General features: G+C 38.3%; 1 protein-coding gene across 2 annotated transcripts in view; it reads right to left on the reverse strand.

The window, feature by feature from the left end:
- The window catches only part of col19a1 (collagen type XIX alpha 1 chain), a 197,324-nt gene that overhangs the window by 38,798 nt on the left and 145,344 nt on the right, over positions 1–13,182 (reverse strand). For both annotated transcript variants that reach the window (XM_015944438.3, XM_070542381.1), the window contains exons 27-36: positions 11,628–11,687; positions 11,194–11,229; positions 10,673–10,726; positions 10,412–10,465; positions 9,670–9,711; positions 7,567–7,671; positions 6,395–6,448; positions 5,891–5,944; positions 3,240–3,293; positions 2,553–2,606 (exon numbers count right to left, since the gene is read on the reverse strand). In XM_015944438.3, coding sequence (XP_015799924.3) covers positions 2,553–2,606; positions 3,240–3,293; positions 5,891–5,944; positions 6,395–6,448; positions 7,567–7,671; positions 9,670–9,711; positions 10,412–10,465; positions 10,673–10,726; positions 11,194–11,229; positions 11,628–11,687 — 567 coding nt within the window. The remainder of the gene's footprint in view (positions 1–2,552; positions 2,607–3,239; positions 3,294–5,890; positions 5,945–6,394; positions 6,449–7,566; positions 7,672–9,669; positions 9,712–10,411; positions 10,466–10,672; positions 10,727–11,193; positions 11,230–11,627; positions 11,688–13,182) is intronic.

Here is a 13,182-nt window from a genome sequence, read left to right on the forward strand (position 1 = left end):
TATGTTTTATATGTTGTTCCAAATAATTTTATCATTCATTATAACACCCAAAAATTTATAATGATTCACCCTTTCAATAGTTACACCATCAATATACATCACAATTTGGGTGTTTACTTTGTTATTCCCAAATAACATGTATTTTTTTTTACTTAAATTTAATGATAATTTATTTTTATGAAACCATTTTTTTACTTTAAACATTTCTGCAGAAAGTATTTCCATTAGTTCGTTTGATTTTTCCCCTGAACAAAAAATATTTGTGTCATCAGCAAACATTACAAACTTTAATATTTCTGAAACCTTACAAATATCATTAATATATAGAATAAATAACTTTGGACCCAATACTGAACCCTGTGGTACACCACAAGCAATGTCCAAGTATGTTGATGAAAACTGTATATATATATATATATATATATATATATATATATATATATATATATATATATATATGACATACTCATCATTGCAGCACTTAGTCAAAGGGGCAGTTTGCCATATACCACCAAAGAAGGAGAAGAAGCAAGAACATGCTTTTATGAAATAACCAACTTAGGGCCTCTATCCACTCATTCCTCAAAGAAATTTCAAGTCTAAATTGTCCAAAGTTGATGCCATGAAGCGGTTTCAAATGAGAGCTGTTCCTGATCTGACGCCATCTTTGTAGATTTTCTCCATTGCAGCACCAGTATCAAGTCCATCCAACAGACATAGAGCGTTGTGATTGGCTAGACACAAAATTGTTCAGCCAATGGTAGACCTGCTGATATTATGGGATGAGTGAGGATTTTTCTGTTGTTTTAATAACATTTTGCTGTATCTTTTTTTTATATTTAATCACTTTTTGGAAAACTAACACTTTTTTAGACTTTGAGTTTTTCCATTAATCTATTCCCTTTGAAATATTCATTCATTCATCAGTTCTTTATCTTATCGTCTCTATCCTTAGGGTCATCGGGCGATAATAGGAGAAGACCACAGACGCAGAGACAAAAACCCAATCACATTCACTCACACCTAGGGACAATTGGGAAGAAACCAGAGTACTTGAAGAAAACCCACTCATGCATGGGGAGAAAATGCAAACTCCCTTTCTGAATATTGTTTTCCCATTCCCCCCACCTCTAAATGTCACTTATTATTTGTCTCTTACCTCTGTGATTCTCCACTCAGTTGCCCAAACCAGATTAGGTCTGTCATCCCATATATTCAATTAAGTGAACCATCCAATAGGCAGAATATCTTAAACCCTTTCTGAGTAAATCTACAGTGGCATGGCAACGCACGCAGATACTGTTCTGTCAGCACAAACTGCAAAAGCAGGGCAGGTAAATCCCCCACAAGTATTTATATCAAAAATGATCATGACTACTGTTTGGACAAAAGTCCCTTTTAAACTTTTGCCTAAGATTCGTCGGATTCAGAGATCTAATTGGCCTCTTCCGACACCCAATGCCAAACTGTTCTTGATTAAAGAGGAAAGATGAAGAAAAATGAATCAGAAAATGTTTCCATCAGACTTGCTGCTGTGCCTATCATGCCTTTTCTCAGCAGGTATCGTTTGTAGAAAATGCAGACCAACAACATGAATTTGTGAGCGAGCTTTAGAATATCAGGAGGCAATTTTTGAAGAATTAAAGGAATGAAACATTTGGACCTACTCGTGTCTGCATTTTTAGGTCCAGGGAAACAAACCCAAAAAGCCCTTAATGAAATCACTGACTCATCACTCTAACAGTAGGTCAGCCTAACTACATTTTGGTTCAGATTTCAGTTACAAAACCAGAAATCATGATGTTGGCAAATGCAATATTTTTAGAGGATTCTGTACATCCCCCCGTAGGGAGACGAGTGAAGGTACGTTGCCACGGCAACCTTAACAAGCAAGGTTCAGAGCCGCCGCTCGTTAGCAGCAGCTGCAGTCTGTGTGTTGTGACCAAACATTAAAACGCATTTATGAACCACTTCAATGTACAGATGACACGCATGGCAATAAAGACATTTTAGAAAAACACACTCACTTTATACACATTATAGCACACGGGGACAAAGACACATAAATGCGCACGTGCACACACACACACGCACGCACGCATGCACGCACGCACGCACACACACACACACACACACACACACACACGCGCGCGCGTGTGCGTGTGCACAAAATTCACATACCACTGCACACATTACATCCACAGAAGCTGAGAGACATGCCCTCCAACACAGTTTACAACACAAACAGATGTAGTAATGTCTATACAATGCAAACTACACACACACACACACACACACACACACACACACACACACACACACACACACACACACACACACACACACACACACACACACACACACACACACACACACACTCGCACATCCTCATCTAGCATTTGTTGTGACAACTGTCATTGACTTCTGTTCATGTTCGTGACTAGATTGTGACTAACCCTATCCATAATCATTACCAGTATGCAATACTAACTATACACATACACACTTGGTAGATCTGCTTTATGAAGGAAAATAATATCAAGGCACCTTACTTTTTCTCCTTTTGGTCCATGTTGGCCCATTGAACCAGGTCTGCCCATTAGTCCCTGCAAAGTAAACAGTTGCTCTAAGTTTAAGAGTTTATCCATTTTAAAAATGGCCATTAAAGGTCTGGAACACTCTAATAGGAATGAATGCCTTGTAAGTCTTACTTGAGTGGGTGGTGGTGGTGGAGCGGTTGGGGGGGGGGGGTCTTATTTCTGGATATTTAGACATCTCGCCTCAGATTGGATAGCAGCATTGTGCATAGACACGAATACGTAGATGTCTCATTGTGACTCTACCACTGACTCAGTTTTCTCTGCAGCATTGATGTTCTACCTCCACAAGCCAACAAAAGCCTGAGAGGTGCTGCTATGTGGTGAAGTTGCTAGTGCTACTGGTTAGCTTCTACTAGCTGAGACATTCTCTGCTGTTTCCTGGACACTAAAACAACAGCAGCCTTCCCCCGTTGCCAGTCAAAATGGTTGAGTTCATGAATGTTAAGTGGCAGTGTGATGTAGATCTGTCAGGCTTGTCTAATTTCTTATCGTGCTCAGCCTGCATGAAAAACTCAGCGTGACCAATTAATAATCATAAATAAGATAAAAAATGTTTTTTCAGTGTTCCACACCTTTAAGCACCCTAGTTGACATCAAAATGTTTGCAACAAAATTCTATATGATGGCAACACTTCTTACTGGAGCTCCTGTTTGACCCGTCACACCAGGAAGTCCAGGTACTCCTGGCGTTCCCTACAGGAATCAAAGTAAATTGTTGTTTATTCATTTAAAATAATTGCCAGAGTGGAACAAAAAACAAAAAGCAATTTATAATGGTACGCCTCTAGAATGTTGAGAGTAATGGATGGATCTATTCACAAGCACTTAACTGTTAATTGAGACTTTTGACTTCAATATTGAACAAACAGCAGGAAGATTGAAAGACGTGAGAAAGGTAAAACATAACCATATGTACTATAAAACACAGGAGCAGGGGCTCTACTTTAGTCTAGTTTATACTTCTCCATCTGCAGATGGTGCGGAGACATGCAGCGCCATTATCCATCAACGCAAGGGCTCTCTGACAGACACGTAAGGATAGTAAGAGTAAAGCCTAATCTATTAAACGCAATGAAGAGTGCACATCTGTGATTGGTCAGCCCAATCAGGGCGTCAGCAAAATATCCATCCGTCATTCTTTTGTTCTTCAATATAAAGCAGCTCCAGCTCTATCAGACCCGCTCTTTGTCGGCCATTGCTCCTTTAGTAGATTGGCGTTCACAAACGTTTTTTTCCAAAACTTAAAGAGACAGTGTGCATTTTCCCAGGTGATAGGGGCAGTACTTACCTAAATGATTGCAAGCAAGCATTACTTTTGCGTTTGAGTAAGACCGTACCAACGGATGGCCATTAGGGTCAAAATTTCCCGGGAGTACAACCTCCAACAAAATAACAAGAACATCCGATTCTCTTTCATCACTGGCAACGAGTGTAGAGATAAATGTATAAAACAACAAACTTTATTAATGGCGAAAGTTTTGTAACCATTTGTTACAAATCAGTAAATGTGATTTGTCCTCACGGCCCAGAGACTTAGACCTACTCCCATATATTTTAGAACAGATTTTTTTTTTAATTATATCTTATAAAACTGCCAATATTTTTCAACAACTGGGCATCTTTTAATTCATTTGCAACATGTCGATGGATATTTTTAGAGATTAATGGTATGAACTACACAATGTTACATTAAACCTATTTCTAAGGCTGACCTCGGCCACCCTGCAAAAACAAAAAATAAAAAATACGCATTTCTGCCATTTGTATTCCCGATCTTATTCTTCAGTTATTACCAAAAACTCATGACCATGAGTGAAGACTGGAACAGAGATCTACCAATAAACTGAGATCTTTGCTTTCTGGCTTAGCTCCCTCTTCTTTACAACAGACCGGTCAGCATTCGCATCACTACAAATGCTGCCTTAATTCTTCTGTTGATCTCTCAATCTTTTCTTCTTTTCCTTTTGTGCAAAAGATGCCATTTACAAAACCCCACTACTCACTTCATTACTACAACGATCAATCGCAGGGCTGGACTGCGACATATTTGGAAAACCTAATCTCAATGTTGTGCTCTAAGTACTGACCAAGAGGGGTTTTCCCTTCACCATTACCCTGTTTTATACATTATAATCATGTTCCGATGAGGACTCTATACAAAGGCCCTTGCACCATGCCTTGGATCTCATCCTGACACAACTCTCCTAAAACCATGTCAGGATGGTGCTAGAACCAGTCAAGCCATGCTAACGCAGTTCTGACAGAGATATAGGGTCGTAGCTTAGGAGTGAGGTCAGCACAGTCAATCCTACTTTAAATCTTTGACTTCTAAACTTTGTAAATGTGTAGACCCACCCAGCACCACGATAAGACTAGGGATGAAGGAAAATGTACTGAAATATTGTGATGATACTGAATCGGTATTTTTAAAACGCGCATGCAACCATTAACTGAATGTTTTTAGTTTGTTGCAATTAAAGCTGCGTGGCAGCAGTTTTTACCACCTTCATCTTTACAGAACAAGATCACTGGAGGTGTCTTGGTAGTGTCTGCATTGGCTTTTAGTATTGCAGTTTGTCGTATCGTCTCCTGTACGGTGAGATACCTTGCCAATACACAACTTTGCTAATGGAGTTTTGTGCATGCGCAAAACCTTTGACCTTTTAAAATCTATCGTGCATAATGGGGTGCTGGCTGTGTTCTTTATGCACATCTGAGAACTGAGATTTACAAAAAACCTGCAAAGTTCATTCATGCTGTGACTCATTATCTTTTGCATCATAGCAAGAGGCATAATAATCTAGTAGCAGAAACACTGCAACATTAATGATATTGGCTACCCCAAATGGTACTGGACCGTTAGACACACTTAAAAAAAGGTATAAATGGATATTTTTATTTAATTGCAACCTCATAAAAGATGTTTTGTTGTTAATTTAAGCAATGTTTTCTAATTAAATGGATGGCTTTTTGTGTAAATATCCCCTGGCTTCTCTGCTGATAGATAACAATGAAAGGCCCCTCTCTAAAGAGTACCCTGGTTTAATTACACATATAGGAAAACATGCATCAGGCAATGTTCTTCATAAGGAAAGTCCTTTGAGAGAACCAATGCACATGGAGCCCTGTGGATAGCATCTGATAGCTTCTTTAGAAGTCACAGTGGTCAGGCTTTAAAGAGGCCAAAATTACAATACATTTAAATTATTTTGAAAAATGCATCTCTCAATGTCCCAATTTCTTCCTGATGGTTAGATTAACTCATTTAGATGAAATTTTCTCTCACTCACCTCGTCACCTTTATCTCCAGTCGGGCCTGGGAACCCTCGTTCTCCTTTTACTCCCTGCAGGGGAGCAAAAGCAGTAAGGTTGAATGAAAAGTGAATATTTTTCACCAACAAGAAGAGAAAAAGCCTCAAACTAAAAGGGTAAATGAGTGTAAACTTAAAAAAGGCCCTTCCAGCACACAACTTGAAATTTCCAAGCCTGTTTTTCTGTGGTGCAAGGCTGTATCCATAGCAACAACTTCTGCAGAAAGCACGGGTGTTCATAATAATATGAATATTAGAACAGCTCTTTAGGCTTACAGCGATGATAGGAGTAGAAACTTATTAAAATAATTAGTCAATGTAAACCTACATTTACAAGATTAAACACAGAACAAACACTTAGCTAAAACTGCACTGTTAATTTGAGAGATTCTTGCCATGCTGAAAAACTGAATAATTAAATTTGTGGCAATTCTATTAAGTTATTTACTTGTATTTTTCAAAACTCATTACTTCCTTGCCTACCTTTGGGCCTTCCTTCCCTGGGTTACCCATGGGACCTCTTACACCAGGATCCCCCTAATTAAAACAGAAGTAAAGATTCAACTTTCTTATGAAGCACTGCTAACATACCGTAGACCACAAACATGCAGGCCCCTCTGGATTGGTGTAAACAAAAGATTAATTGGTAACACTTTAAAATAAGGGTCTCTTTGGTAATGTTAATTAAACATTATTAAGCATTACTAAACTATTAATAAAGCAGTAACAACTGCTTAACCATATTGAGTAATGCATTACTAAGCAGACCTCCCCCCAGCTCTTTGTTCCACCCTTAATGACACTTAATAGTTAACAACACTGAGAGCATTAATAAAGAGACCGTTTGCTTATTAATGCTTAATAATGAACTAAGTAACATTAGTAATGGGACCCTTATTGTAAAGTGTTACCAATTAATTAATTAATCAAGGTTTTTGTTACTCATTTATTCAATACATTTGCAGTGTTCTCTAGTGTAAAATGCCTTGTGAGTCATTTAAAAAAAGCCATGATGCTGCTGTTCTGAGAAGTTTGCTGGTGCAGAGGTGAGCTGAAAACAGAAGGATTACTCATTATTATTAATGTTTTGCACACACTTCGCTTCTAATAGGCTAACAGAACAGGTTCAGCCGTGTTGCAAAGTTACTATCACCGAGACGCTCTCCCTGCAAAAATTATTTTAAAAAAGCCTTCCTGTGGGCAGGTGCGAGCCATGGTGGGCTAGGCCATGAATGCAAATTCACAGTGCGACATCACAGTGTGAGGAGTTTCAAATCCTAACATTTCACCGTCCATTTTCTATCAGAAGTTAATGCAGGAGATAGGCATAAGAGACTGTTTTCATGTTCAGCCTGCATGAAAAACTCAGAGTGACTGATAATTATCAGAAATAATCATTAAAACATGTTTTTTTCAGTTAACCACACCTTTAAACTCTCAAAATTTCAGAGATAACAGAAGTCAACGACATTAAGTAAAACATTAAATTTGCAGAAAGATCAGATTAGATTTTTTACTTGTTGTCTTTTTAACTGATATCAGAAAGTTTAGCAATAAAACACACTTTGCCCAAAACAACCATATCCAAGTCCACTCAGCCTATTTGCCTGTAATCCAGTGCAAAAATATTTAAAAAATGACAGATCAAAAAGTACCTTTTCTCCCACCAAGCCTTCCACTCCTTGCGCTCCAGGGGTCCCCTTCTCTCCCTTCTGCCCAGGCAGCCCGGGAACTCTCGTCTGGCACACACTGCAGGCGTTCTGCCAGCGCAGGCGAGGCAAGAAGCAAAAGCGGTGGCACAGATTAAATTTCATCAAGCTGAGCTGGCACACCATATTTTCACCTCATATTTTGACACCTCCTCTGGGTGGGAGACAATACCTAAACTGACACAAAATGTTATCCTAAATGTCTACTGAGCAGAAATAAGGGGAACTCTCCATGAGTGTCTTTCATGAAAGTGAGAGGTGAACTTTGTCAAAGTCATTGATTGTGACATTTGGGTCAGAATAACTGTCCCTACAGACAAATATTTCTAGAAAAATATGTGGGAGCTCAAAATTATAGAGATGTAGGAAACTTCATTAATTAAACCTGACAATTAATAGTAATTTTAATCAAGTGAGAATGGATCGTTTTCCAGGATAGAAATTCAGAATGAAAGAAAATGCTTGAGTTGAAAACGTTGGCTTATTTTATTTTATTTTTTAATTTCTGAACCAAAAGTCCATTCATAACTTTAATCAGAATTCCAGTTCTTTTAAAAGCTGTAAAATCCGGTCTGTTTCCACTATCGAGACTTCCAGATAATACACCGGACCTTTGAGGCACGCATGTGTCTTTGTTTCACAGGGCCAGCCCCAAAGGGCCATTTTCTGGGCCCTTTCAGGAGTCACCAGAGTACCGGTACTGGAGTATGTACTCGAACATGGTCCGATGGAGTCGCTGGGCGGGACTTGTGGTTAACTCAAACTTTTTGTTGAAACGGAATGGAAGAAAAGCACACTGTAAAAAAAGCAACCTATCGAAACTACCCAATGAAACTGAGGTAACAATTTGCTTAATTAATTTATACCCCATATATGTAGTAACTTATATTCAAAGTTAAGAAATACCTTAAGGAATTGGGTAAAATCTAACTGACATTTATTAGTAACTACTGCCTAATTTTCTAAGCTAGAAACTAACTAACTAAATTTGACACACATGCCAGAGCTGGGATCAATCCTGCAACCTTCTGCTTACTGTACCACCTGCTCTACCTACGTAAAGCTGCTGCTATAAAAAACAAATCACCATTTTTAAACTCCAAACACCAAGAAATGCATAAAAATACGTCCACAACGCTGTAACCCATGCTTATGGTTTAACGCCACTTTTCACTTCACACAGCCGTTCTCCCTGTCCCCCAAATGGATTCATTCTACAGCAAATTTTGACTGAATAAAACTTTTCATAATATAAATGTTTGTGGATGCCTTTTGGCACTAATCAGTGAAGTCACTCGCAGCCAAAGCAGCAATATGCTGATGACTTAGCAAAGTCCTGAACCTTCTGATCTCCCGATCACTTTTCTCCATCACAGAAATGTCTCTGAACTCTACAGTGGAAACATGGCTAATACCTGCATAGTAGTGCATTACATAATATGGTTAAGCAGTTGTTAATATGTTATTTAATACTTTGTTAATGCTTTATTAAGCAATTAGCGTTAACCCTTATTATAAAGTGTTGCCAAAATTTGCAAGATGCAAATTATTATCTTTATCTCAGAACCATAAATAAAGAGTTTGTGTTTTACTTATTCATTAATTAAACCAACATATAACATTTACAATTAATAAATTGACATGATTAGATCTTTTGAAATGTAATTGTGTAAGACCTGCATCTACATCTGTGTGTCTATGAATGTGTTACCACTGACTTTCGTTCCTGCTAGCTTGTTTTTTTTCTTGTGCATTGCATCTGAGGTGAGATATGTTTACTGTACACAACATCCATTTCACTGTGAGGCTTTTTAGAATGTTGTCACCTGTGGTGAATGAGTTTTCCTGGATTTCCTGAGAAAATATTGGTTCTCTTCCCCAGTTATCCTGGTGGAGGCACTCACGGGCTTAGAGTGCCTGTCTTGGTAGCTCCCATAGGTTAAAATCAACAAACCCTGATCTTTTTAAAAGACTAACCCAACATTATTTTTTTTGCAAGTCATTGTTTTTGAAAGGCTGTAATTACTGAGAACAAAGAAAATGAAATACCTTGAGTAAAGCACCTGTGTCTCCGATAATAGGCAGGGCGGTCTGTCAGAAAAAAAAGAAGGAGAAAGTGTTATTTTTTCTTCAGAGCTAATCATTCATGTTTTTGAAACAGATTGCGTTTGTTTGGTGCAGCAGCATCTTAGAAATGGCTAAAAACACAACCATCTGCATAAAACAGCAGTAATGGGATTCATAGAAAGATGTCTGATGCATTTGACTCACCATGAGATTCCATTTCTATCTAGCAAAGAAGAAGCTTTAATAACAACTATTCAGACTCATCATACCCTCAAAATGCCATCGCTTTGAACGCTCGGCCAAGTAAAGAAAAGCTCAGAGTTAGGTCAAATTATTTTCTTAATTCACAAAATATAAAACCAACAGCACCTATGCCATGCACCTTTTGTTAACTTTAGATAAACAGAATTATTTGCATGACGAGGCTGAGATACAGAAGCAGCATGTGGTAGATTGCAGCTATCAACCCTAACCCTAACAAATACAAATGCATTTAAAATGCATAAAAAAACAACCCTAAATGTGACACCCCTCCCTCTCTATCAATAAGCTAAAGATTTTCTTTTTGCTAAAACTGAAGCTGGTGAGTGAACAGTAGCTATTTATCGCCAAACTGGAGCTGTGCTCTAAATATTAACACGGACTGCAATGGGATCTCCGCGGGTCCCGTTGCTGATCAGTGATGCTGAACTGCACAAAGTGTAAATGAGATTTTCCTACTTACTGGTTCACCTGGAGGTCCAGCAGGGCCCGGTGGACCCGGTCTACCTGGGGAGCCCTTAAATTGAGACAAAGAGCAGAGTGAAAAACCCTCCAGGAAGTAAGATAACATGTCAGGCTGCAGATTTTCAGATCCCTCGCTGTTGGTGGGGATTTGCGTTTAAGAGCTGTGAAACGCATACTTTCATTGTGACAGTATTTTATGCCTCTTTTATCTGCAGATACATGTGGGAGTAAAAATAAAGTGATAACTGAGACCACTCACCTCTTTTCCTGGAGGTCCAGGTGGGCCAGATAAACCTTGCGGTCCACGAGGTCCCTGAAGAATATCAATAGAGATTGAATCTCTATAAATTCAATTATTTCAAGGAATCAAGGATCTTTATTTGTCATTGTACCAGCGTCCCAGTACAACGATAGTACAGTTTCAGAACAACCCATCAAGGTGTGACATAACAATAAGAAGCCAAGACGCAACATAACAGAATCAGGCTGAACTGTGGGCACCGTGCTCCCATATGCAGATAGAAAAGGGTTAGATGAGGATAAGAGGGGGAGGGAAAAATAAATTTCAGAATTACCCCCAACAAAGGGTAGCTTTGCTATGCAAATAAAACATCTGAACATATCAGCACAAAAACATCAGACAGACACGAGACTTCCGATTATTTGACACATTTGGCAATAATTAAGTGCCTGAAATGGAACCAGCACTGACTAAACAGAATCATTTAGAAAAACAAAAGACATGTTTCTGGGTTGTGAAGTTGGGAATTTTCCACCGACCTCAGTTCCTGGCTTCCCCGGGGGTCCCACGGGGCCCTACAAACACATCACACATCTTGTTAACACCATCTCCCCTCTAGCACCCGGATCCAATGTAGTAATTGTGTTTGGCACCTTTTGCTCTATCGATTCTTTGTCTCAGGCTATCCTGTTTATTGTTTTAAACCAACAAATGAACACAAATCCACTCACAGTCAAATCTGTGAGTTTTAAAATATACCGCACGAAAGCGTTTCTTTCGTTTTGTGATGTAGCGTGAATGAAATCCACCAGAAGCTCCCAGTAATGAGCAGTGACTTTACTTAAAGTTGTGTTTAATGACCTTTATACACTTTTTTTTAGCATCTGCAACAAAACGAACGAAGAAACGTTTTGGTCTGCAGTAAATAATGAATGAGGAAGTGACGGATCAATCAACACAACATCATACTCACGATGATGGTCTCCCCGGGTTCTCCCCTCTCTCCATGCTCTCCCGGTATTCCTCGCTCTCCCTAACAAACACAGAGGAGCTAGCTGCTCAGCATGATCATTAACTATTAAACTCTGCAAGAAGCATTCTTTCCTCATCTTTTGTATTTAGATGCTTTAGAAAAAAAAAGTTACGGTGAAGGACATCAGCAAAACCTTCAATTCTTATCTGTTGCTTCTGATTTTATCCTAGAGCTTTTGTTTATTTTCTTCACATAACCCCATTAATATGTTGGGGATCTACAAAAAAACCAAACCCTTTGTTATCCAAAAGGAGGAAATTATTTGAAAATGTTGCTGTGTTGTTTGAGACAATTAGAGAAACAACCTTCAGTGTACTTCAGATAAAGCTGTTTTATTTTGCAGGGTCCTGTGAAAACCAACTACAGTGCATTCAGTGAACATTTTCAAAAAATTTAATCAGTAAACTTTATATTAAACTCTTAGTTTAAATAATGGATTCTGAATTCATTTGCAGTTATTTTAACCTATTTTATTCAATCATTCAATATCTTTAACCAGGAATTCTCATTATTACTAAAGTGTCTGATGTAATAAAATTTACAAAATATGTATAATGAATCAAAGCCAGTATCTCATTGGGACGCCACCATCAGTGATTTGGAGAAATACAAATGTTTAAAAAATATGCAAATTTTCTTTTGGAGTTGAACTGATTTAGTGTAGGGAGCCTCGTCTCCTCCCCTTCCAGCTAGCTCATAGGTCCCCTGAACGAAAAAAAAAAAACATTGAAGAAAACGGGTTCGTAGCCCTGAATCACACACGTTTAGCTTCAATTTAACTGAAGATTTATTATATGTGTTTCAACTATGTCTGTCACCTAATTAGAGATTTTTTTATTGTTAAAATTTGTAATTAAAATGACTACATATCAGACATCACATATACGACATCACTGCAAAATCTCTTCTTACCCAGCGTAGCTGCTTCTTGGCCAGATTTATAGTGGTTTTCTCCACGTTTAACTCTCCTTTCGTCCCGAAAGAAGGATTCAAAGCTCGCTGCCTAAACTTCTCCTCATTTCCGTGTCTGGTTTGATGATGTCAGTTTGGTGAGATGAGCATTTGTAGCCCTCTACGTCTTTTCACACAAAACGTAGAACTGTTGAAAATAAGCACTTTTTTACCATTAAAATATGTTTTTAAAGTTTACGGACATCATATGTGAAATCCATGGCACATATCAAATGGGATCAGAAACTAACTTTTTACGGTACATATTTCTGGCTGCCCACTAGATTTTCTCCCCTGCTAAAGAGGTAAATCCAGTCACTGGTCACTTTATCCATGTCTTGTTGAACTCCTCTTTAAGCTCTGGTTTCTTCACATTTTGTTTAAGCATGCAGTGGTTTGTCCCTATTAAAGAAAACCCATGTGAATCCATCTATTCTTTCGAATTTTCGACCTGTTTCAAATCTCATCTTTTTATCTACAAGATTTCTATAATTAATTTTAAATAGGGTGCCACAATTCATTGATAACTCCATTCTAGAAACTT

This window comes from Nothobranchius furzeri, chromosome 12 (genome assembly GCF_043380555.1).
Source record: "Nothobranchius furzeri strain GRZ-AD chromosome 12, NfurGRZ-RIMD1, whole genome shotgun sequence".
NCBI lineage: Eukaryota > Metazoa > Chordata > Actinopteri > Cyprinodontiformes > Nothobranchiidae > Nothobranchius > Nothobranchius furzeri.